The 27,810-nt window shown below is 46.4% G+C and overlaps 1 protein-coding gene across 1 annotated transcript in view; it reads left to right on the top strand.

Moving 5' to 3' along the window:
- The first annotated feature begins 614 nt into the window (after window positions 1-614).
- Window positions 615-27,810, top strand: part of DCDC2B (doublecortin domain containing 2B) — a 102,778-nt gene continuing 75,582 nt past the window's right edge. Inside the window, exons 1-2 of the mRNA XM_069759814.1 lie at window positions 615-658; window positions 751-780. Coding sequence (XP_069615915.1) covers window positions 615-658; window positions 751-780 — 74 coding nt within the window. The remainder of the gene's footprint in view (window positions 659-750; window positions 781-27,810) is intronic.

Raw genomic sequence — 27,810 nt, 5'->3', positions numbered from 1 at the left:
TGTATTATCCCCCCACACACAGTATGATGCCCCTACAGACCACCCATACACTGTATGATCCCCCCACACACAGTATGATGCCCCTACAGACCACCCATACACTGTATTATCCCCCCACACACAGTATGATGCCTCTACAGACCACCCATACACTGTATTATCCCCCCACACACAGTATGATGCCTCTACAGACCACCCATACACTGTATTATCCCCCCACACACAGTATGATGCCCCTACAGACCACCCATACACTGTATGATCCCCCCACACAGTATGATGCCCCTACAGACCACCCATACACTGTATTATCCCCCCACACACAGTATGATGCCTCTACAGACCACCCATACACTGTATTATCCCCCCACACACAGTATGATGCCCCTACAGACCACCCATACACTGTATTATCCCCCCACACACAGTATGATGCCTCTACAGACCACCCATACACTGTATTATCCCCCCACACACAGTATGATGCCCCTACAGACCACCCATACACTGTATGATCTCCCACACACAATAATAAAACATATGACAGAGCTGACAGGTGAAATCACCCTGAACGTTCTGCCTATGAAGAAGACATTGCTTTGGTCTTCAGGAAAATGGCCACCAGCTACCAGTCGCGCCGTCTATCAGATATACCGCGGTAAAGCTCTAGCGCTGGGAACTAAACATGCGTGTGACGTCATCAGAAAGTGCGGGAACAGTTACCAAGGAGACGACGGTTGAATGATGGAGACGGAAGAAGCCGCTGCGAGAGCCTTGCAGGTGAGCTACAAGGAATTCTCCATAATGGGAAGTCTAGAAGGCGTAGGATTACCGTCTGTAGGGCATGTGGGGCAGATCTGAGCACCACACACTGCTCCGTGAGGTTACGTAGGGGAATCGCCCACAACACTGGGGGTCAGAAGGATGAGGCCATTATAGAGCAGAACGTGAACTGAAGAAGGAATGAATATTATTTCTCACCAGTCAGTGAAAACGCCAGAGATATGGGACACAGGATGAGAAGTCTGATTATACTGCCTCCTTGTGGCTGTGTGGGGAATGGGACAGTGCTAGGGAAAGCAGTGCTGGGACTCCGTGCTGGTCACCTTCATTATCAGGCTCAGTGAGGTAACAAATGCCAGGCCTGGATTCATAATGCCCGCTGGGCTGGCGGCTCTGAGCTACAAAATGGGCCGCCGGCCCTTTAAATCTTCTGCACAGGCCCTGGTGCGCGCACCCTCGCGACTGCGACCCTTGTCAGTGTGGGCAAGCAGAGAGCGCACGCACCAGAGCCTGTGCTGCAGTTTGAAAAGCCCGCCCCTGCGGTGCGCACAGAACGCCTGCCTGAGCCTAACTCTGACTCTGGCCAGTACCAGCGTTGGAGAACAGGGCTCTCCTCACCGGCGCTGTGCAGGTAAGTAGGCGCAGCCTGGTGTGTCCGGTGCCTGATGTCAGCACTGTGCATCTAAACTTGTACAATGCCGGCGGCCGTGTCCCTGTATGACAGTGTGTGGCTGTGCGCATTTGTAGGACTCGCCTCACCAGTGCCCCCGGCCAGCAGGAGAGAGAGGATGAGTACAGGGAGGCAGAGGCAGGAGCTCCCTGATAATCCCCTAGTGAGGAGCAGGACCAGGCTCACCTCTTGGTATGTTCATGCGGGGTCCCCACTGTCTGCAGCCGCTCTGAGGCACAGTCTGATTTATAGCAGCTTCACGCAGATCAGGTCACTGGTGTCAGTGGGATAAACAAAAAGAACCTAGCACTCAACTTGATGCTCAAAGTGAAGGATTTATTGTAGTACCAAATAAACGTTTCGGTCCACCACACGGACCTTCATCAGTAACTACATGTGAAAATAATAATACAAATAAATAACAAAACCAAAATATAAATAAATAAAGTATTTACATAACATAATGAGATTTAGAACAACGGCATCGATATCATATGTACAGGTCTATAGATACAGCGAAAAAAATCGCCAGAGAGAACCATGTTGAATATCGAGGCACTATCATGTTCCATATACCGGAGTAGGAAGTACAAAGGAAAGTTAAAGAAAACCGTGTGACACGTACCGTACTGAACTCTAAGTAGGGTCAAAGAGACCAAGGTGACTAGGCACACGTGTAAAGCAGCGTCTAAAGGGTACAATAGATAGTATAAAAATAGTGCCCTATCGGTGGAGTGTAAAGAAAACATAACTTGCGTCATACCTAATACCAGAGCTCCGTAGGGAAATCTATGTGGGACCAAATACTGGGGGCAAAAAGAGGGATAAGAAAGGTGAGCCTCCTTTAGGTCTATGAGAAAGGTGCCATGCTCCGCTGTAGAAAGGGGTTACCTGTTCCGGGTGAATAGAGCTGTGCCATGAGCTAGACGCGGTGTCCACCGCTGGTCTAGTCGGATGAAGGAAAGACCGCTCTATAAAGGCAAGAGGAGGGGCTAATGGACCAATAAGAACGCGTGCGGCGAAACCGGAAGTGCGTCACGTTGCCATGACAAGGCGGTAGCGCTGAGAGGCAGCGGTGTTGGTGAGCCGCATTATAGGTCCGGCGGAAATGACGGTCTAGTGTTACAGTCCAGCAGAAACACAGTCATAGAGAAGGAGGTTCCGCCTGACGTAAGAGGATGAAGAAGTTCCCACAGACAGGGGGAGGCGGTGCCTAAAGGAGAGCCAGTGTCGGGTGGAGGATCTCCTTAGTGTCTGTCTGCGCTGAGTAGAGCCGAGGATGGAGGAACAGGGTAAAGAACGTAAACATATTCCAATGTGCTAGATGGGTGACATGAGCGGACCTCAATACAGCCGATTCTAATAATAAAGGAAAAAGAGAGATAATTAGTAACCAGGCATACAAATACATACCGATAAATATGCATATATCTATGCGCATTATAACCATGTTTGGCGCAAACTTAGAACCAGGGAGTCAAACACTTAGGATGGTGGTATGGCAGAAAATAGTATAGAGGGGGAGACCCAACACTGGTATCTGCCCAGTTAAACATATATTACACATAGGTATACTAAAAGTAAAAGGGAAAACCACATAGTCTTACAGAAATGACACTAAATCATACTCTCTATTGAGGCCCAATGGATGAAGGGTCTCCAATGTATGGATCCAAAAGGCCTCCCTACGTTTTAGACGGCCCACTCGGTCCCCACCCTGTCTGTTGGGGGGGATGTGCTCAATGACTTGGAACTGTAGTTGTGAAACACTATGGCCTTGATTGCTGAAATGTGACGGGATGGGTAATAGAAGATTCTTACACCGTATCGTGGATTTGTGTTTTGAGATGCGATCACGTATGGAATGCGTGGTTTCTCCCACGTAGAGGAGTCCACATGGGCATTTGATCAGATATATAACCCATGATGAGGCACACGTGAAGTACCCTGGGATACGGAATGTTTTGCCTGAACGAGGATGGTGAAAGGAAGAACCCTTAAGGATATTGTGGCACTGCGCGCAGTTGAGGCATGGGAAAGTACCCGTACGGGGATTTTGTAGAAATTGTTGGCGAGGTGATGCTTTACAAGAACCCACGTCTGCCCTCACGAGAGAATCTTTGAGGTTCAGCGGGCGTTTAAAACTAGGGAGAAACGGATTTTGGAACTCGGGTACCTGAGGATAAGTTTTAGATAGTAGATGCCAATTCTGACGGATAGACCTGTGCAAGATGTACGCGAATGGATGGTAAGTGTGTATAAATGGCATTCTATAGGTGGCTCTGTACGGTCGTGGGGGAGAAGGTAAGGCAGCCTGTTGTAGTACCGATGTTGGGTAGCCCCGTTCGGAAAACTTAGTAGACATTTCCTGAAGACGAAGAGGCCTAAGGTCTCCGTCTGTTACAATTTTGGACACCCGCTGAAACTGAGACTTGGGTACCGATTTCTTTGTAGCGGGAGGGTGGAAGCTTGTAAAATGTAACAGGCTATTCCGATCCGTGCTTTTAGTATACAAATCGGTGGAGATGGAGCCGTCTGACTGGAGAATAACCATTGTGTCCAGGAAGTTTATCCGTGTGCCATCATGGGACATTGTAAAAGAAATGCCCGGCCAGGCTGTATTGAGCCAGCCGAAGAAAGAGGCGAGGGACTCCAACGTGCCCCCCCATATGCAAAAAACATCATCAATATAACGTTTCCATAGTCATTGAGCACATCCCCCCCCAACAGACGGGGTGGGGACCGAGTGGGCTGTCTAAAACGTAGGGAGGCCTTTTGGATCCATACATTGGAGACCCTTCATCCATTGGGCCTCAATAGAGAGTATGATTTAGTGTCATTTCTGTAAGACTATGTGGTTTTCCCTTTTACTTTTAGTATACCTATGTGTAATACATGTTTAACTGGGCAGATACCAGTGTTGGGTCTCCCCCTCTATACTATTTTCTGCCATACCACCATCCTAAGTGTTTGACTCCCTGGTTCTAAGTTTGCGCCAAACATGGTTATAATGCGCATAGATATATGCATATTTATCGGTATGTATTTGTATGCCTGGTTACTAATTATCTCTCTTTTTCCTTTATTATTAGAATCGGCTGTATTGAGGTCCGCTCATGTCACCCATCTAGCACATTGGAATATGTTTACGTTCTTTACCCTGTTCCTCCATCCTCGGCTCTACTCAGCGCAGACACTAAGGAGATCCTCCACCCGACACTGGCTCTCCTTTAGGCACCGCCTCCCCCTGTCTGTGGGAACTTCTTCATCCTCTTACGTCAGGCGGAACCTCCTTCTCTATGACTGTGTTTCTGCTGGACTGTAACACTAGACCGTCATTTCCGCCGGACCTATAATGCGGCTCACCAACACCGCTGCCTCTCAGCGCTACCGCGTTGTCATGGCAACGTGACGCACTTCCGGTTTCGCCGCACGCGTTCTTATTGGTCCATTAGCCCCTCCTCTTGCCTTTATAGAGCGGTCTTTCCTTCATCCGACTAGACCAGCGGTGGACACCGCGTCTAGCTCATGGCACAGCTCTATTCACCCGGAACAGGTAACCCCTTTCTACAGCGGAGCATGGCACCTTTCTCATAGACCTAAAGGAGGCTCACCTTTCTTATCCCTCTTTTTGCCCCCAGTATTTGGTCCCACATAGATTTCCCTACGGAGCTCTGGTATTAGGTATGACGCAAGTTATGTTTTCTTTACACTCCACCGATAGGGCACTATTTTTATACTATCTATTGTACCCTTTAGACGCTGCTTTACACGTGTGCCTAGTCACCTTGGTCTCTTTGACCCTACTTAGAGTTCAGTACGGTACGTGTCACACGGTTTTCTTTAACTTTCCTTTGTACTTCCTACTCCGGTATATGGAACATGATAGTGCCTCGATATTCAACATGGTTCTCTCTGGCGATTTTTTTTCGCTGTATCTATAGACCTGTACATATGATATCGATGCCGTTGTTCTAAATCTCATTATGTTATGTAAATACTTTATTTATTTATATTTTTATTTTGGTTTTGTTATTTATTTGTATTATTATTTTCACATGTAGTTACTGATGAAGGTCCGTGTGGTGGACCGAAACGTTTATTTGGTACTACAATAAATCCTTCACTTTGAGCATCAAGTTGAGTGCTAGGTTCTTTTTGTTTATTACACTAAGGTGTGGGAACCTACCTTAGCACCATCCTCTCAGTAGTGCACACGGTTTTTTCTACTACGTGTTTTTTCTACCTGGTGTCAGTGGGGTCATTGGCTCCAGCGTCAGCCGATCTTTATGTAAGGTCCGTCTGTAGCAATAACTCAGTGAGGGTCACTTAGAGACTGTCATGAGCCGCCCCTGCACCCCAGAGGAGAGTGTGTGTGTGAGCGCTGCGTGTGTGTGTGTGTGAGCTGCGTGTGTATGAGCTGCATGCTTGTGTGATGTTGTGTGAGCTGCGTGTGTGTGTGTGTGAGCTGCATGCTTGTGTGATGTTGTGTGAGCTGCGTGTGTGTGTGAGCTGCATGCTTGTGTGATGTTGTGTGAGCTGTGTGTGTGAGCTGCGCGTGTGCTGCGCGTGACCTGCGCGTGTGCTGCGCGTGACCTGCGCGTGTGCGTGTGAGCTGCATGCTTGTGTGGTGTGAGAGCTGTGTGCGTGTGAGAGCTGTGTGCGTGTGAGAGCTGTGTGCGTGATGCTGCTGCACGTGTGCGGGATGCTGCGTGTGTGTTTATGATGCTACACGTGCGTCTCATCAAACCCTGAATGAACAGCACCAGTATTGGATCTTGATGAATTACGGCAACAGTAGCTGCTGTCTGGCCTTAAAGAGGTTGTCCACTATTCGAACAACTCCATCTGAATTCCTAGATTCCCCCAGAACAATAATGTCATCTATAGTCCCCTACATTGCTGGTGCCATTCCACCAGTGTCGGCACTGGATCTCCCGGGTATCATGTGACATTGTTATGTCACGTAATCCCTGTAGACAATCATCGCTGGCTGTGCTTTCCTCTCCTATGGACATAATTGATAATTGATTTGAGGAAGTGAAAGGGCAGCTACAGCTCTTCCTCTTCCTATGTCTGACTTGTCCTCTGGAGAGGAGAGCACAGCCAACGCTGATTGTCCACAGGAATTACGTAACAATATCCCGTGATACCCGGGAGATCCATTGCTGACACTGCTGGAGCTGCGCAGCATTGGAGGTGACTATAGGTGATATTATTTATTATTATACTGGGGGAAACATAGGGATTCGGAAGGGGTTACACCTGTAAAGGGAATTTGTCGTGTCAAAAATGCTATTAACCTGCAGATATGGGTGTAATCTACAGGTTAATAGCATTGTAAAGGTGCCCTGCTGCATGGAGGAAATTAACTTTATTTCTCCCATTTTCAGTTATAGAGGCGTGCCTTTAGTCACCGCTCAGTACATAGTGAGCAGTGGCTGTAACCGTGCACCATCACTGACTGAAACCCTGCTCAGTACATATTGAGCAGCGGCTTTAACCGTGCACCATCTCTGACTGACAGCCGGCTCAGTACATAGTGAGCGGTGGCTGTAACCGTGCACCATCTCTGACTGACAGCCTGCTCAGTGCATAGTGAGTGGTGGCGGTAACCGTGCACCATCTCTGACTGACAGCCGGCTCAGTACATAGTGAGCGACGGCTGTAACCGTGCACCATCACTGACTGACAGCCGACTCTCTACTGATGCACTGCTGAGCCGGTTGTCAGTCCGTTCCGGCGGTTATATATTGAATGGGGGCTATGTATTGAGTGGTGACTGAAGGCGCAGCGGCTGCTCCTGTATAGCTGAAAACTGAAGGCCTCTGGGATGAATATAGTTCAAATTAACCCTATCCATATCTGTAGGGTTAATAGCATGTGACCAGTTCGCTTTAAAATGGTTGTGCCCCCAATGTGTCGACTAAAATACAAGTGTACTTGCTTCAGGACCAGCGCAGATGTCTTGACATTGTTTATGGCACAAGAGCCGCCCTTTATCAACGTCCTTTGATCGTCTGCAGCCAGGGCCGGACTGGGACTAAAACTCTGCCCTGGCATTTGAAGTTACACAGGCCCACTTGTCACATGGTGACTGTATAATATCTTTGTACACTTGCAGGTTACAAGTGAGGAGAGTGTAACACGACTATATAACATATCACAGCTGTATCCAGCATTACAGCTCGGTCCTATTTATGGCTTTTAGTTGCAGTACCAAGAAAAGCCGCTACTTTACCTACATAACTGGATCTCGTAGATAATGAAGGGATGAGACGACCAAAGGCTAAGGAACCTCATTCTGATGCTCCATAAACTTTGCCTACAGCCACTATTGGTTCTGCTGCGCAGCACGAGACCCGGTGACTTTGAAGAGCGGAGACATCAGTATCTCAGTAACGTCACCGCTCTTCAGGTATTCCGGGTTTTGCGCTGAGCTCGGCGACTGTGAAGAGCGGTATTGTTACTACGGTCACTTCTCTTCAGAGTCGCTGGATCTCGCCAGGTCTGGGCTAGTACTGGGGGTGTCTGATGGACACCTCTCCATTACTTACACCAGGGATTGAGAGCAGCTGACATTACACAGCTAAGGCTACTTTCACACTAGCGTTATCTGCAATCCGTCACAATGCGTCGTTTTGCAGAAAAAACGCATCCTGCAAAAGTGCTTGCAGGATGCGTTTTTTCCCCATAGACTTGTATTAACGACGCATTGCGACAGATTGCCACACGTCGCATCCGTCGTGCGACGGATGCGTCGTGCTTTGGCGGACCGTCGGGAGCAAAAAACGCTACATGTAACGTTTTTTGCTCCTGATGGACCGCTTTTTCCGACCGCGCATGCGCGGCCGGAACTCCGCCCCCACCTCCCCGCACCTCACAATGGGGCAGCGGATGCGCCGGAGAAATACATCCACTGCACCCATTGTGCAGTGCGTCAAACGCTAGCGTCGGAATCTCTGCCCGACACATTGCGACGGGGAGATTCTGACGCTAGTGTGAAAGTAGCCTAACATCAACCTTAAAAATCATTACACATACCAGAATTAAATGCTCTGGCGGCTGGGAAAAGCAGTAGAGTTAGCACCTGGGAATAGCGCTAACTACAACTGTCATCATCCTTGCCTCATCTCCTAGTGAAACATTTCTTCTGTATTTACATGCGCTGATCTCAGGCCACTAAACGAGTGTGATCGACAATACTGAAGTCGTTCGCTTGGTTCCCGGCCTCTTTACACCAACTGAGAAAGAATGAAGTGAACAGAACAATCACAATTAGATCAATCTGTCCCCATACAGTATGATGTTATCAGCAGCACCTCTACAGTTTACATCGGCGATGTGCTGTTGAGAACAAGGATTTCTGTTCCCACATAAACAATCCAATCACTCGATGAATAGGTCGCATTGTGCTTGTATAGTATAATACACCCCATAGTCCTCCATATATTATAATGTGCACCTCAGTCCTCCATATAGTATAATACACTCCATAGTCCTCCATAAAGTATAATACACTCCTCATAGTCCTCCATATATTAAAATACACTGCAATTCCTCCATATAGTATAATACACTCCTCAGTCCTCCTAGTAGTATAATACATTCCTCATAGTGCTCCATATAGTATAATGCCCCGCCATTGTCATCCATGTAGTACAATTCACTTCCCATAGTATAATGCACTCCATAGTTCTTCATATAGTATAATGTATTCCCCATAGTCCTCGATACAGTATAATACAGCCCACATATAGTATAATGCAGCCACCCCACAGAATATATTGTAGCCCCCTGAGTATAATGTAACCCCCCCCAGAGAATATAATGCAGCGCCCTCATATAGTATAGTGCAGCCCCTGCATATATTATATATGGTAGCCCCCTCAAAGAGAATAATGCAGCCCCTCCATAGAATGTAATGCAGCCAGCCCCCATAGAATGTAATGCAGCCAGCCCCCATAGAATGTAATGCAGCCAGCCCCCATAGAATGTAATGCAGCCAGCCCCCATAGAATGTAATGCAGCCAGCCCCCATAGAATGTAATGCAGCCAGCCCCCATAGAATGTAATGCTGCCAGCCCCCCATAGCATGTAATGCAGCACAGCCCCCATAATCTTTATTTTTATATAGCGCTGACATATTCCGCAGCGCTTTACAGTCTGCACACATTATCATCACTGTCCCCGATGGGGCTCACAATCTAAATTCCCTGTCAGTATGTCTTTGGAATGTGGGAGGAAACAGGAGTGCCCGGAGGAAATCCACGCAAACACGGAGAGAACATACAAACTCTTTGCAGATGTTGTCCTTGGTGGGGTTTGAACCCAGGACTCCAGCGCTGCAAGGCTGTAGTGCTATCCACTGCGCCACCGTGCCGCCCACCATAGCATGTAATGCAGCACAGCCCCCATAGCATGTAATGCAGCACAGCCCCCATAGCATGTAATGCAGCACAACCCCCATAGCATGTAATGCAGCACAGCCCCCATAGCATGTAATGCAGCACAGCCCCCATAGCATGTAATGCAGCACAGCCCCCATAGCATGTAATGCAGCGCAGCCCCCATAGCATGTAATGGAGCGCAGCCCCCATAGCATGTAATGCAGCGCAGCCCCCATAGCATGTAATGCAGCGCAGCCCCCATAGCATGTAATGCAGCGCAGCCCCCATAGCATGTACTGCAGCGCAGCCCCCATAGCATGTAATGCAGCGCAGCCCCCATAGCATGTAATGCAGCGCAGCCCCCATAGCATGTAATGCAGCGCAGCCCCCATAGCATGTAATGCAGCGCAGCCCCCATAGCATGTAATGCAGCGCAGCCCCCATAGCATGTAATGCAGCGCAGCCCCCATAGCATGTAATGCAGCGCAGCCCCCATAGCATGTAATGCAGCGCAGCCCCCATAGCATGTAATGCAGCGCAGCCCCCATAGCATGTAATGCAGCGCAGCCCCCATAGCATGTAATGCAGCGCAGCCCCCATAGCATGTAATGCAGCGCAGCCCCCATAGCATGTAATGCAGCACCCCCAATAGCCCCACAATCCAGTTATCACTCAGTGATATATTTAAAAAACAAAACAAAAAAACATTCACCTCACCTCGTGCCCCGCGCTGCTCCCGGCTCTGGTCTCAGCATCTGCAGTCTGCCCGCCCGACATACATCAGGTGCGCGATGATTTGACGTCATCGCGCACCCACAGTGTCAGCGCGAGGCAGAGCGGTGAATGATGAGAGAGACGCTCTCTCCTCCATCATTGCATTCAACTGTACCGGCCTCATAGACGCCGGTATAGTTGAATGCGGCGGCGCTGGCAGGGTGGGGGGAGGGTCGGCGCTGGCGAGCAGCCCGCGAATGTCACCGGCTCTTCTGACATTTGCCAGAACTGCCCGTTGGCCAGTCCAGCCCTGTCTGCAGCACTTATGTCACAAAAACAATTTCATGAGATTGCTGGGGGCCACAGCGCTCGTAGCGGAGGAGTCATCAGACTAGGAGCATTCAAAAGGGGCTGTCTTCTAGTGGACAATCCCTATAATGTGGATACAAAACGTTTTGTCTGATCAGTGTTGTATTTTTAGTATGGTCTACAGTGTTGTAATAGTCTGTAGCCGTCTGTATTGAACTGTTGTCTATTCACACTATGGCCACTGCAGGTTTACATGTTTCAAGGTGATTGGTGTAACAAGTAAAGCAAAAGTTGGCACAACCTGCCAGTGTTCTACGATTTGGGTGAGAACATTCATTGTATGTGGGCTGGTGAATTTTTTTGTGCCCGGGCTGCTTTTTGTCCCGGTCCAGCCCTGCTTTAAAAGTCTGGTGATCAATATCAGACTGATGGGGGTCCGACACCCCCACTGATCATGTGGTGTAAACTTTGTCACTATTGAACAGAGTTGCTCTGCACGTACAGACTAGCAGCTGCTCTGCGGTACTCGGCAGCGGCCACCACACTTTGACGCTCCATGCTTACGTTCTGTTTGGATCGCCTCATACTGCAGGCTTTGTAGTAGTGGTGAGAGGGACCTAAGATGCCGCAAGTTTCCTTCAGCAGGAGGCCGGTGACAATCTAGTTACACCTGACACAGATCATAGGTGGTGGTGCCTATTTCTCAGTGCCAACAACGCCCTTTCTGGTCTCTTAAAGGCATACATCCGGGGTTTTCTGGTCCGCCGGAAGCTGCAGTGGGTGCATCAGGAATATTTAGAGGTGGTGCGAGAGATAGAAGGAGAAGACATTGCCCTCAACCCAGGAAATTGCCTCCTATCCATCCCACAGTTTATTACATTGGTGAGTATTAATATTTTTATCTGAATTTATTCCTGCTTTATTTGGTTTCATTTTTAATTCTCAATTTTTAACCCCAGGATAGAACAAGCAAACCAAGTCGTGGTGAGCAGAAAAGGAAGGATGACCCTATTGAAACTCTAGACACAACAGACGACATCTCTTTTATTATTCAGAAAACTAAATCAGAAAGGAAAGACAGCTTTCCAGATACTGTTAGCCCAAAAATTCACAACTATGTTACCCAGACTGATGCTCCAGTACGAGAGTCCTGCTATATAGAGACTGATGCTCCAGTACAAGAGGCCAGCCATACAGGGACTGATGCTCCAGTACGAGAGGCCAGCCATACAGAGACTGATGCTCCAGTACAAGAGGCCAGCCATACAGGGACTGATGCTCCAGTACGAGAGGCCAGCCATACAGAGACTGATACTCCAGTACGAGAAAGCAGCCATACAGGGACTAATGCTCCAGTACGAGAGGCCAGCCATACAGAGACTGATGCTCCAGTACGAGAGGCCAGCCATACAGGGACTGATGCTCCAGTACGAGAGGCCAGCCATACAGGGACTGATGCTCCAGTACGAGAGGCCAGACATACAGATCACATAGAAAGGGAGGACTCTGCTCAGCTGGAAATGTGGCATGAAAATGAGGTCTTGCTAAGGACATCTAAATGTGATATGGGGCGCTCTTTACCTTATTCTGACACTATAATGAGCTCCTTTCAATGTCCGGAGCAGAGAACAGACTGTTCATCATGGAGTGAAGAAAATGTGAATCTAGGTAAGAAGGAATAGCTCAAGATTTGTTTTTGTCTGAAAGATAAAACTGATCATCATTTGCAATCCATCCATATGTATGGACACAAATGAAGGTGTTTTCGGACTATAAGACGCACTGGACCATAAGACGCACCCCAAATTTTCAGAAGGAAAATAGGGGGAAAAAAATGTGTCAAATGGGGGTCTGTCTTACACTCCGAATTCAGCTTACCGGGGAGGGGTTTCGGCACAGGTGGAGGAGTGGTCACAGGGGTTGTTCGGTGGTCCAGGCTGGTGCGGTGGCCTCCGGGAAATCCCATCCCAGGCTGGTGTGGTGGTGCTGCTCTGTGGTGTGGCGGGGCTCCGCCTACATTTTGCAACAGGAGCTCTGGGGCGGCGGTGGCCTGTTGGGTGGCGTTGGTGGTGGTCTGTGGGGAGACAGTGGTCTATGGGATGAGGGTGGCGGTGGTCGGTGGGGCGGCGGGCTTCTCCAGCATTTCATGAATGCCCGGAGACCTGTGCAAATCCATTCCTGCAATGCGGTAGCCTCTGTGGGCAGCGCATGCTCAGATTCATGCAAATGCATACATAAACACTTATACTTATACACAACAAATCTGAGAAACGCACAGGAGCAACCTCCAATCTAGAGCACAAAAAAGTTCTTTCTTTCTTCAGGGTTGAGAAAACCACTCAAGGTAAAAGGGGGGGATGGTAGCTGTGTCTTCCTCTAAGGGCTGTACATCAGATACATAAGTTGGGCATTACTGGTAGAAACTATATGTGACAATGTCTGAATATATTGTATTATTATTTAGCCGGGTGTGTTGTTTTAACTCAGCATATCTTTTACATTTTTTTGTACTTTATTCTAGAGATTACCACTAAGACTGCAAATGAACTAAGAAAGCTCAGAAGTCATTTAGCGATGGAGATGTTATGGGTGCAACAAGCAATCGCCAGTAGAAAGAATGTAAGTAGCTAATTTGTTCTGCAGAGTGCTTCCAGTAAGGCCATGTTCACACAGTGCGTTTTTTACTGCGGAACCGCAGCGGTTTTGCCGCTGTTTTCCATGCAGGGTACATAACAATGTAACCCTATGGAAAACAGTCACTGCTGTGCACATGATCCGTAATTTCGTTTAAAAAGCCGCGCAGAATAGCTGCGGCAAAAAAGAAGGAGCATGTCACTTCTTTTTCCTGAACCGCAGCGGTTCTGCACCCATAGACCTCCATTGTGAGGTCAAAATCGCAGTAAAACCCGCAGATCAAAAATATATCTGCGGGTTTTACTGCGATTTGATGTGCAGAACCGCTGCAGCAGGAAGTGCGGGGGAGCGGGCGGAAGTGCGTGGGCGGAGTGTGGCTGCCCCCCCGTGCTCCGATGCCCCCCCCCCCGTGCTCCGATGCCCCCCCCCCCCCGTGCCCTAATCTCCCCCCCTTATACTTACCCGGCGTCCCGGTGTCCGTCCGGCCGTCTTCTCCCTGGGCGCCGCCATCTTGCAAAATGGCGGGCGCATGCGCAGTGCGCCCGCCGAATCTGCCGGCCGGCAGATTCGCTCCAAAGTGCATTTTGATCACTGAGATATAACCTATCTCAGTGATCAAAATAAAAAAATAGTAAATGACACCCCCCCCACTTTGTCACCCCCATTGGTAGGGACAATAAAAAAATTAAGAATTTTTTTTTTTTTTTTTTCACTAAGGTTAGAATAGGGGTAGGGTTAGGGGTAGGGTTAGGGTATTTTCAGCCATTTTAGCCCTAAAAAGCTTCCTAGGAAACACACAGTCTCTGCATAGAAAACTGCATAAAAAAAGGATCAAAAAACGCATCAAAAAACGCATCAAAAAACGCATCAAAAAAGGACAAAAAAAGGACCAAAAAAAGGACCTGCGTTTTCTGCCAAGAGCTGCAGTTTTTTAAAAAAACTGTCCTGAAAAAAAAAAGGATGGAAATCCTGAACGTGTGAACATACCCTTATACTGTTGTCCTGTATCTACTTAGTTTTCTATTAAGCTCTATTATGTAAACTTGGGTCATATGTCGTGTCTCTGCCAATGATGTGGACCGCATGCCTGTCATTATGATCCTACTGTGAAAGCAAGCGTTGAGCTGCCCAGCTATGTATAGCACAAACCATCAGACAGTCGCACCCCTGGACAAAATTACTGTTATTGTGAACAGTTAAACAAGTTGAAGATTAAATGATCTCTTAAAAGGCCTAAAGTTAAGGATGGCACATTTCCTTTGTATTTTAGGCAATATATATATATGTATATATATATATATATATATATATATATATATATATATATATATATATATATATATATATATATATATACATATATACATATATACATATATATATACATATATATATACATATATATATATATATATATATATATATATATATATATACAGTGGGGGAAAAAAGTATTTAGTCAGTCAGCAATAGTGCAAGTTCCACCACTTAAGATGAGAGGCGTCTGTAATTTACATCATAGATAGACCTCAACTATGGGAGACAAACTGAGAAAAAAAAATGTTAAAAAAAACAGACAATGTGATTTTCTGGATTTTTTTTTCTCAGTTTGTCTCCCATAGTTGAGGTCTATCTATGATGTAAATTACAGACGCCTCTCATCTTTTTAAGTGGTGGAACTTGCACTATTGCTGACTGACTAAATACTTTTTTGCCCAACAGTATATATATATATACTAGATTGTGGCCCGATTCTAACGCATCGGGTATTCTAGATTATGCATGTCCCCGTAGTATATGGACAATGATGATTCCAGAATTCGCGGCAGACTGTGCCCGTCGCTGATTGGTCGAGGCAACCTTTATGACATCATCGTCGCCATGGCAACCATTATGACATCTACGTCGATACTGTGCCCATCGCTGAATCAGAAACGTGGGATTTTTACGTCCTTTATGACATCATCGTTGCTGTGCCCGTTGCTGATTGGTCGAGGCCTGGCGGCCTCGACCAATCAGAGATGCGGGATGTCTACGTCCTTTATGACATCATCGTCGCTGTGCCCGTCTCTGATTGGTCGAGGCCAATCAGAGACGCGGGATTTCTACGTCGATACTGTGCCCGTCGCTGATTGGTCGAGGCCTTTATGACATCATCGTCGCTGTGCCCGTCTCTGATTGGTCGAGACCAATCAGAGACGCGGGATTTCTACGTCGATACTGTGCCCGTCGCTGATTGGTCGAGGCCTTTATGACATCATCGTCGCTGTGCCCGTCTCTGATTGGTCGAGACCAATCAGAGACGCGGGATTTCTACGTCGATACTGTGCCCGTCGCTGATTGGTCGAGGCCTGGCGACCTCGACCAATCAGAGACGCGGGATTTCCTGGACAGACAGACAGACAGACAGACGGAAAAACCCTTAGACAATTATGTATATAGATGTGCCATCATTAACCTTAGGCCTTTTAGAGATCATTCTATCTTCTACTTGCTTAACTGTTCACGATAAGACAGTAATTTTGACCAGGGGTGTCCAAACTTTTACATGGCACTGTATGTGTGTGTACCAGTCTGTCACTGTATACCTGCTTACTGTAATCGATATCTATAACCCTGTATGTAGCCCCTTTCTCATGTACAGCACCATGGAATTAATGGTGCTATATAAATTAATAATAATAATAATAATATACCCGTATATACTCGAGTATAAGCCGACCCCCCTAATTTTGCCACAAAAAACTGGGAAAACTTATTGACTCGAGTATAAGCCTAGGGTGGAAAATGCAGCAGCTACCGGTGAATTTCAAAAATAAAAATAGATCATTCTTGCCCCATAGCTGTGCCATATAGTGCTCTGCACCGTTCATTATTGCCCCATAGCTGTGCCATATAGTGCTCTGCACCGTTCATATTTCCCCATAGCTGTGCCATATAGTGCTCTGCACCGTTCATATTTCCCCATAGCTGTGCCATATAGTGCTCTGCACCGTTCATTATTGCCCCATAGCTGTGCCATATAGTGCTCTGCACCGTTCATTATTGCCCCATAGTTCTGCCATATAGTGCTCTGCACCGTTCATATTGCCCCATAGCTCTGCCATATAGTGCTCTGCACTGTTCATATTGCTCCATAGCTCTGCCATTTAGTGCTCTGCACCGTTCATATTTCCCCATAGCTGTGCCATATAGTGCTCTGCACCGTTCATATTTCCCCATAGCTGTGCCATATAGTGCTCTGCACCGTTCATATTGCCCCATAGCTCTGCCATATAGTGCTCTGCACCGTTCATATTTCCCCATAGCTGTGCCATATAGTGCCCTGCACCGTTCATATTTCCCCATAGCTGCCATATAGTGCTCTGCACCGTTCATATTTCCCCATAGCTGTGCCATATAGTGCTCTGCACCGTTCATATTTCCCCATAGCTGTGCCATATAGTGCTCTGCACCGTTCATATTGCCCCATAGCTGTGCCATATAGTGCTCTGCACCGTTCGTATTTCCCCATAGCTGTGCCATATAGTGCTCTGCACCGTTCGTATTTCCCCATAGCTGTGCCACATAGTGCTCTGCACCGTTCATATTGCCCCATAGCTCTGCCATATAGTGCTCTGCACCGTTCATATTTCCCCATAGCTGTGCCATATAGTGCCCTGCACCGTTCATATTTCCCCATAGCTGCCATATAGTGCTCTGCACCATTCATATTTCCCCATAGCTGTGCCATATAGTGCCCTGCACCGTTCATATTTCCCCATAGCTGTGCCATATAGTGCTCTGCACCGTTCATATTGCCCCATAGCTGTGCCATATAGTGCTCTGCACCGTTCATTATTGCCCCATAGCTGTGCCATATAGTGCTCTGCACCGTTCATATTTCCCCATAGCTGTGCCCCATATAGTGCCCTGCACCGTTCATATTGCCCCATAGCTCTGCCATGTAGTGCTCTGCACCGTTCATATTTCCCCATAGCTGTGCCATATAGTGCTCTGCACCGTTCATATTTCCCCATAGCTGTGCCCCATATAGTGCTCTGCACCGTTCATATTTCCCCATAGATGCTCCACATATATCTGTGCCATTGCTGCTGCTGCTGCAATAAAAAAAAAAAAAAAGCCATACTCACCTCTCTTGCTTGCAGCTCCCAGCGTCCGGTCTCGGCGTCTCTCTCCGCTCTGACTGATCAGGCAGAGGGCGCCGCGCACACTATATGCGTCATCGCGCCCTCTGACTTGAACAGTCAGTGCAGATAGACGCCGGGAAGATGGAGCGGCGCCCGGCGGGTGGAACGTGGACAGGTGAATATGCGATACTTACCTGCTCCCGGCGTCCGGCTCCTTCTCCCGCACAGCTGGTCTTCGGTGCCGCAGCTTCTTCCTCTATCAGCGGTCACCGGCACCGCTGATTAGAGAAATGAATAGGCGGCTCCACCCCTATGGGAGGTGGAGCCGCCTATTCATTTCTCTAATGAGCGGTCCCACGTGACCGCTGAACAGTGGAAGAACTGCAGCACCGAAGACCATGGGACAGGCGGGGAGCGCCAGGATCGCTGGAAGCAGGTAAGTATGCCTCAGCGCCCTCACCCACTCACCCGCCGACCCTGCCACCCACCTTGACTCGAGTATAAGCCGAGAGGGGCACTTTCAGCCCAAAAATTATATATATATATATATTTTTTTTTTCATAATGCCTACTCTTTTACAGTAAGTACCTTTTTCTGTAGGTGATGCAATGACCTTTTTTTGTTTTTTCTCCACAGTATCTTATGGTAAGACAGAAGTTGGGAGCCTGTGATTGATTTTGTGTGATTTCAGAAATTAGTTTGATGCCAGATATGTACCAGGAATTTGACGCTTCAAGACCTTTGTTATAATATTTTGATGGATCATCCTCTATCGTGTCCTTGACTATATTTTTGAGGATGGTCACTGCTGCCTTTTTTGTTGTTGAAATAACAATGGACATTTGACATATTTAATAATGGTTGTTGCCAAATATAAGTAATAAACCTAATTTATTGTTCATGTCTGTTTCTAAAGCCTTTTCAGTATTTAAAAAAGCATCACACGGAATAAGTTCAGTTTATTTTGTGTATAAGAGACTTTAACCCCTTCCTGACATGCGCCGTATATATACGGCACCACGGCAGATGCGTTCCCTCAAACTGCCGTGTATATACGGCCTCACACTGAGCATCGCTTTGATCGAGTGCAAGTGTCAGCTCTACATGAGAGCGGACACCCTGCAGAGACACCCACAGTCCTTGCTAGCACCGAGTGCGGGCTTTTAACCCTTGTGATGCTGCTGTGAGAGCGACATCGTGGGGCATTGCAGAGGGAGGGAGCTCCCTCTGTGCTCCCATCAGCACAACGTGATGCAATCATGTTATGCTGATAGTCTCTATGGGGACCCTGGGCCGAAAGATGGCCACAGGGTCACCCAGGGACGGTGGCCTATCAGCTCATGCTCAAAGCATGAGCTGACAAGCCTCCTCCCTGCATTTTAGACGCTTCTCTAATGCTCTGCAGTGCTGAACCATTGCAGACTACAATGCAAAAAAGTAAATAAAAATGTTACAAATATTTTAAAAAAATCACAAAATAAAGAAAACATATTTAATCCAATAAATACATTTATTTTTGTAAAAAAAAAAATAGTACACATATTTGGTATCACCAAGTCCGGAACGACCCGACCTATAAAACTGTCTCACTAGTTAACACCTTTAGTGAACAACATTAAAAAAAAGAGGCAAAAAACTATGCTTTGTCATCATACTGCTGAACAGAAAGTGGAATAAAACGCAATAAAAAAGACCAATATAAATAAAAATAAGCGCCAAAACATAAAAAAACAATATAAATGTGGTATCACTATAATTGTACTGACCCGAAGAATAAAGCTGCCTTATCAATTTTACAACATGCTGAATGTCATTAAAAAAATAATAATTCCCGGATTGCTGGTGTTTGTTCATTCTAGTTCTGAAAAATTTGTATAGAAAGTGATCAAAAAATGTTATGTGCCCCAAAAATGGTACCGATAATATGGAAAAATTATCGCTATCAAAAAACCGCAATCCAAAAACTAGCTTTTGCAATAAAAAGCGTCTTTTAGTCTGACAGCAAATAAGGGAGAGAAGAGACCAAACAAATGATGGTGTGCACACCTAACACAAAGTAATCATAAAATCAGGTAAATTTTATTAAAGATTCTCAACACACACCAAAATTGGGTTAAAATCACTTAAAAACACATGACAACATAAGACAAATCACACCCCTGCTCAAAAAATAACCATATGGGACAACAAGTAAATTAATAGAGCTCCACAAATCAATAGGTCGGGCAAAAACATAAATAAACCCTAGTGCACAGGAATAGTATGTACGGATCAGAGACACTAGATAATAATATAGTTACATAGTTATTAAGGTTGAAGGAAGACTATAAGTCCATCTAGTTCAACCCATAGCCTAACCTAACATGCCCTAACATGTTGATCCAGAGGAAGGCAAAAAAAAACCCATGTGGCAAATAGTAAGCTCCACTTTGGGGAAAAAATTCCTTCCCGACTCCACATACGGCAATCAGACGCCCTATCAAGGAATCTAGTATATATACCCTGTAACATTATACTTTTCCAGAAATGTATCCAGTCCCCTCTTAAATTTAAGTAATGAATCACTCATTACAACATCATATGGCAGAGAGTTCCATAGTCTCACTGCTCTTACAGTAAAGAATCCGCGTCTGTTATTATGCTTAAACCTTCTTTCCTCCAGACGTAGAGGATGCCCCCTTGTCCCTGTCTCAGGTCTATGATTAAAAAGATCATCAGAAAGGTCTTTGTACTCTCCCCACATATATTTATACATTAAAATAAGATCACCCCTTAGTCTTCGTTTTTCCAAACTAAATAGCCCCAAGTGTAATAATCTATCTTGGTATTGCAGACCCCCAGTCCTCTAATAACCTTGGTCGCTCTTCTCTGCACCCGCTCTAGTTCAGCTATGTCTTTCTTATACACCGGAGACCAGAACTGTGCACAGTATTCTAAGTGTGGTCAAACTAGTGACTTGTATAGAGGTAAATTATGTTCTCCTCATGAGCATCTATGTCTCTTTTAATGCACTAATACTCCTAAAAACATATGAACCATGTAAAGAGTGGCAATTCTGATCAGCCAGAAAATGAGATTCTCCCCCTAGCCATGTATGTAAAATGTTGTATAGTGCATATGCAAGATAATCAGCATGGCTAAAGAGTAACCGATAAATAGACCAGGAACCTGATATGAGATCAGCTGCATAAAGTGACCAGTGGACATTTAGCGGCAAGACATGAATACAAGGAATCAAGATAAAAAGCAAAGATCAGGTGCTGGCTTGCACAGAAATGTGAGGCAAGAGCGAGGGATAAAGCCCTTCTAAAGGTAACCACCTGACCGGTTTAGAGGGAGCTCATGTGAGTAGCTGATAAGGGGCATGCAGTCCTCATGGCGAGAGGTGTGGGAAGACCCCACGCATATCGCTGCTCAGAAGCAGCTTCGTCAGGGGAAGTGTGTTGATAGAATCAGGAGAGGGCATATACAGCTCTGGCAAAAATTAAGAGACCACCAAATCAAAACCCTGTCATGGGCAACCCAATCTCCAGACCTGAGCCCCATTGAAAACCTCTGAAATGTAATCAAGAGGATGATGGATAGTCACTAGCCATCAAACAAAGAAGAACTGATGAATTCCACGCCTCAACATGTCTGATTATCCACCACCTTCGGATCCTTCAGACGGAACCTGAAAACTCATCTCTTCAGGAAGACCTACAGCCTGCAATAACCATTCTGCTGCCTCACCACCACCCGAGCTGCCGCCTCTCCACCACCCGAGCTGCCGCCTCACCACCACCCGAGCTGCCGCCTCACCACCACCAGAATATCCAAAAGGAAGAACATGGCCTATCTACATGACACTTCCAAAAAACCATGAAAATCCAACATATGCGAACAAGGAAGCAATGGTCATGAATCTCACACAAAAACTCTTTATTATATATAATAATTCTCTTTAACCACAATAGTATAAAAAAGTAGTATAAAAAATGGAGATGCACATGCAAAACCACAGTAAGTGCAGGTACGATAACACATCTAGTTACAACTCTTAAACTTGCATACATGGGAAAAATGCATATATTGGACTATTGCACATACTTTTTGAGGACAACTGTACCAGATTCATGGCTAATAATGAAATATATAAGCCACCTTAGTGATTACTAGTAGGGACCAGAACAGTGCTTTACGCTCTATTTTCAAATGCCAGTGCATACTAGTATAGTTCTGACTACGCCCTATCAAACAGTCCTCACAATAGTAGCCATACAATCTCACTAAAAAGTGCTGCTGCATCTATATATATAATTGTCTAAGGGTTTTTCCGTCTGTCTTTCTGTCTGTCTGTCTGTCTTTCTGTCTGTCTGTCTGTCCTGGAAATCCCGGCTCTCTGATTGGTCGAGGCCGCCAGGCCTCGACCAATCAGAGACCGGCACAGCATCGACGTAGAAATCCCACGTCTCTGATTGGTCGAGGCCGCCAGGCGTCGACCAATCAGCGATGGGCACAGCGACGATGATGTCATAAAGGACGTAGACATCCCGCGTCTCTGATTGGTCGAGGCCGCCAGGCCTCGACCAATCAGCAACGGGCACAGCGACGATGATGTCATAAAGGACGTAAAAATCCCACGTTTCTGATTCAGCGATGGGCACAGTATCGACGTAGATGTCATAATGGTTGCCATGGCGACGATGATGTCATAAAGGTCGCCTCGACTAATCAGCGACGGGCACAGTCTGCCGCGAATTCTGGAATCATCATTGTCCATATACTACGGGGACATGCATATTCTAGAATACCCGATGCGTTAGAATCGGGCCACAATCTAGTATACAATACATGTCTAAGCCTGACTCCATGTTGCATCCAAATAGTAATGAATAAAGGTGATACGTGACCTGTACGTGCTGTGATGAGCCCCAACGCGCGTTTCGCATTAGCTTCGTCCGGGGGTTGCTAGTGTTAATGTCAAAATGTGGGGTTTTTATAGTCCTACCTTCATTGGTGGGTGCGGCGTGGTGATGGTGCTCTCCTCGCTGAGCCGAGTTCCGGCGCATGCGCAGGTCGGCGTCTCCGTCCCTGTTCCACTTCCCCGTCTGACGCGTCAAGACGGGGGGCGGAGCCAGCAACGTAACAGACGCGTTGCAAAGGGCAGCGCGGGGACTCAGACAGCGGTGGAGCGCACTCACCGCAATGTGATCTGCGGATGGTAACCGTTATGGAGAACTACTAAAAGGGGAGAATTCCAAGAGGTAAGTATAGGAAGACTAGGGGAATCTTTAACAAATAAAGAACGCTGAAGTGCACTGTGTTGTTATGTATAACGTTACTAGGGAATGGATGGAAAGGCAGTGCGCCATCTACAGGTCACATATCACCCCACCCTAAGCCACACAAACCATGGTTTGCTTGGTCATAAGGAGGCAGCTTTAGACATATAGATATATACATGAATGACCTAGCATACGGCGGTGAATATTAATTACTAATACTAAAAAATATTAATTATTTAAAAACCTTGTGCATACTGGTGCAAATGTGAACAGGGTCCTATATGTGAAACCCCATATTATGAATAAATAGAATAATGTAAAAAACATTTTAAACATATATAACATACCGTATATAAATATATAGTGACAAAGATGCTAAATAGCATCAGACTTATACGTCCCCATAGTCCTCTTTTTCTTCATTATTTTAGATCTTCACTTCTCTGTTTCTCCCTCAATGGAGGAATTTTTCGTGCATAACACATAGGGTGTAGACGAGTAGTCCCTCTCCGGTTCGATAGTACCTCTTTCACAGATATCACTAATCAAACCACCAACCAGGCAATCATCCATCGAAAAAAAACTAAATATAAACTGAAACAAATACATGTTAAAACAAAGCATAAAATACAAAGAATATACCACCACCAGAGCTGCAGCACCCTTGACCTTCTGTCTCTTCCCCATTATCTCGTACAATGTAAATCTGCAAGGACAGGGTTCTCTCCCCTCTGTACCAGTCTGTCATTGTAAATTTGTTTACTGTAAACTATATAACTCTGTATGTAACCCCTTTCTCATGTACAGCACCATGGAATTAATGGTGCTATATAAATAAATAATAACTGCTTACATTTTTGCGCCAGAAGCAGTGTGAAAGACTGGTGGAAAGCATGCCAAGACGCAAGAAAGCTGTGATTAAAAATCATGGTTATTCCACAAAATATTGATTTCTGAACTCTTCCTGAGTTAAAACATTAGTATTGTTTGTTTCTAAATGATTATGAACTTGTTTTATTTGCATTATTTGAGGTCTGAAACCACTGGGTTATTTTTTTTTATTCTGACCATTTTTCTTTGTGAGAAAAAAATATAAAATTTATTGGTTGGAAATTCAGACATGTTGTCAGAAGTTTATAGAATAAGAGAACAATTTATATTTTACTCCGAAAGAGAATAAAGAGAAAAATCAGACAAACTGAACATTTTGCAACGGTCTCTTGATTTTTGCCAGAGCTTTATATATATATATACTAGATGGTGGCCCGATTCTAACGCATCGGGTATTCTAGAATATGCATGTCCACGTAGTATATTGCCCAGCGACGTAGTATATTGCCCAGCCACGTAGTATATTGCCCAGCCACGTAGTATATTGCCCAGCCATGTAGTATATTGCCCAGCCACGTAGTATATTGCCCAGCCACGTAGTATATTGCCCAGTCACGTAGTATATTGCCCAGCCACGTAGTATATTGCCCAGCGACGTAGTATATTGCCCAGCCACGTAGTATATTGCCCAGCCATGTAGTATATTGCCCAGTCACGTAGTATATTGCCCAGCCACGTAGTATATTGCCCAGCCACGTAGTATATTGCCCAGCGTCGTAGTATATTGCCCAGCCACATAGTATATAGCAGAGCCACGTAGTATATTGCCCAGCACAGAGGCACGTAGTATAGAGACTTAAAAAAAAAACAAAAAAAAACATATACTCACCTATAGCCCGTTGAAGTCCTGCTATACTTACCCTTCCACCGCCTTTCTCGCTCCTCTCCACGCTCCTGGGATCGCTCCATTGCAAGCAGCAGCTTGTGGTCCCGTCCCAGGGCTGGTGTGAGCAGGACCTATGATGACCGACCGTGACGTCACGGCAGGTCCTTGTCCCACACCAGCCCTGGGACAGGAGCGGAACGTGCCGCTTGCAATGGAGCGGTGCTGGGAGCGTGGAGAGGAGCAAGAAAGGCGGCGGAGGGTGAGTATAGCAGGTTTTTTTTTTAAATTTTTAACATGACATATTTTTACTATTGATGCCGCATAGGCAGCATCAATAGTAAAAGGTTGGGGACACAGGGTTAATAGCGGCGGTAACGGAATGCGTTACCGCCGGCATTAACCCTGTGTTAGCGGTGACCGGAGGGGAGTATGGAGCGTGCGGGGAGCGGAGCGCCGGGGACACAGTGCGGGGAGTGGAGCGGCGGGGACAGTGACTGCGGGGAGCAAGCGCCGGCCACTGACTGCGGGGAGTATGGAGCGCCCATTTTCTTCCGGACTGTGCCCATCGCTGATTGGTCGTGGCTGTTTTGCGGCGACCAATCAGCGACTTGGATTCCCATGATAAACAAAGGCCAGGACCAATGAATATCCATGACAGAAGGACAGACAGACAGACGGAAGTACCCCTTAGACAATTATGTATATAGATACCAGTCAATCACATATAGATCATTTACTGGTGTGGGATCAGGGGCGGACACAGACAGCTTGGGGCCCCTGTGCAGGAAATGTGTTTGGGCCCCCCCTTCTTTAAAGGCGACAAAGCTAATATATATATATATATATACACTGTAGAATATGCCCATGTATAATAAACACCTGTGTCTACTGCATATGTGACATAGTATACATTAATGTATAAGGGTATGGTTCCACGGTCAGGAATCGGCAGCGCTTTGGATGCAGCACATGTCCGCTCGGTCCAAAGCGCTGCCGGCTTTTGTACGAGTGATGCTTCCGCATGTGTTCATTGAACACATGCGGAATCACCGCATCCTATACATTGGAATTTGATATTTATCTTGTGGAGACTGAGCGTCTCCGCAAGATAAATAGACATGCTACGGTCTAGAAAGATGTGCCGCATGTCCGTCTCTGCAGGGAAGCTGCGGGTGCCGCTGCATACATAGTGGACATTGGATTCCTTGAAATCTCATGCACTATGCTGTAACATCAGGAGCTGCGGACTGGATGCTGCGGATGTACACAGCGTCCAATCCGCAGAGTTTACTGACAGTGGAAACATACCCTTATATGTGTGTTTAATGCAACAGATACAGTATATGTGAAAAGTCTTCACTGGGGGATGGGCTCAGGGGTCAGTCCCAGCCTGGATCTGATACTGCAGTGATGACTGGAGTCCCGTCAGAGAATAGACCCAGTGATTTAGTGACTGTGTTCCTGAGCTCTGAACTCTCTGGTCCCTGCTGTGTGTGGATGAAAATCCTGCACTGACCAGAGAACACAAAGCTCCGGGGGTCACAGTCAGTAAATCACTGCTTCTAGTCTCTGACTGCTGCCCCTGTCTCCCCTCTTTACTCTGCAAACAATCCGTCACATTCACATTCAGACCGTTCTTTACCTCCTGTTCAGGGGGTGATTGAGGTCCTGCACAGCTGCAGCTTCATTCCAGGCATGAGTGTGCAGAAGCCAGTGTGCGGCAGCTTCCTGTCTCGCACAGCCGCAGCGCGGAATGATGATGTCATTCAGCTGAGCCGCTGCTGTCTGTGTGAGAAAGGAAGCAGGAAGCATCCATTCCCTGCAGATCCGTTGCCATTTTCTCTTGCAGGCAGCGGAGCTGCAGGGATTGACTTGACCCCGGAGTTTTAGAAAAAAAAAAAAAAACTAGCAGCGCAAATTCACTTACTATAGAGTCTGCCGTCCTCTCTTCTGCCGCCTGATAGTCAAATCGCCTAATGGTAGCAGCGTCCCTGGCCGCCCTGCAGGGGCCCCCCAGAGCCTCCGGGCCCCGGTGCAGCTGCACCGGTTGAACCGGCGGTATGTCCGCCCATGTGTGGGATGCGAGGCTCCATTTACTAAAGTGGTAGATTAAGCTAATGTTGCAAAGGATGTGGTCCGGAATTAAATAAAGATGTGCCCCCTAGTGTATATGAACATCGGAGTGTCCGGCGGTAGACACCAGAAGTAAGTGTCGGGTTGGTGTAAAGTGCGCGCACGCACATCCAAAACCCCGGACTAGAAATGGGGAAGTAGAATTGCGCATGCGTGAATAAATGCTCGCTATGAGCAAAAAATATGTGGCGCACACACGTGCAAAATGAAACCAAAATAGAATCTAATGAATATGCACTGAGGGAAGGGGGATAAAGCTCCAGGACAATATGACAATATCCCCATTGCATAGGATCAAAGGAGAGGCCGGCCACAAACATAAGCAGGTATCAGAATGGACATAGAGTGAGCAAATAAGCCACAGTGTGTCCAGCAGATAATACTGCAAAATAAAAGAAGTACAAGCACTTGACACATAATGATATCTCTGTTATGTATACACTCAGTTATGACTGGGCAAACATGAGAGACAGGAGTGACAAAAAAAAACCCTATAAAAAAAATGTCCTTTCCCTTTTTCCTTCCCCTTCTCTCTATAAAGGATAAATAATAATAATAAGGAAATGTATAATAAATGAAAAATTGTATTGGTGAAAAAGTAATAATGACAATGAAGAAAAGTAATAAATAAAATAAAAAAATAATGAAAGATTGAAACCCATGTACACAGCCTGCATGGGCTCCAAAGTGACCTCCAAGTTGCTCACAGGATATGATTGCTGAAAAGAAAAGTTATATAAATTTGTTTTATTCAGTTGTTGTTATCATAGTGAGACATCAGATTATGAAAGGTAATAAATATTAATCAGAACCCAGCAAAGGGAAAGGCCCTTAGGGGGTAAAACAGAACCAGGCGTCCAGTACATATTTACTATATAATTGTCTAAGGGTCACTTCCGTCTTTCTGTCTGTCGGTAACGGAAATCCCAAGTCGCTGATTAGTCTCGGCAAAACAGCCACGACCAATCAGAGACGGGCATAGTCCTGCGGCAAAATGGCCGCTCCTTACTCCCCGCAGTCAGTGCCGCTCCATACTCCCCTCCAGTCAGCGCTCACACAGGGT

Source organism: Ranitomeya imitator, chromosome 3, assembly GCF_032444005.1.
Source record: "Ranitomeya imitator isolate aRanImi1 chromosome 3, aRanImi1.pri, whole genome shotgun sequence".
Classification (NCBI taxonomy): Eukaryota; Metazoa; Chordata; class Amphibia; order Anura; family Dendrobatidae; genus Ranitomeya; species Ranitomeya imitator.
The sequence above is the reverse complement of the archived record's forward strand: the minus strand, read 5'-3'. Positions and strand labels throughout refer to the sequence as shown.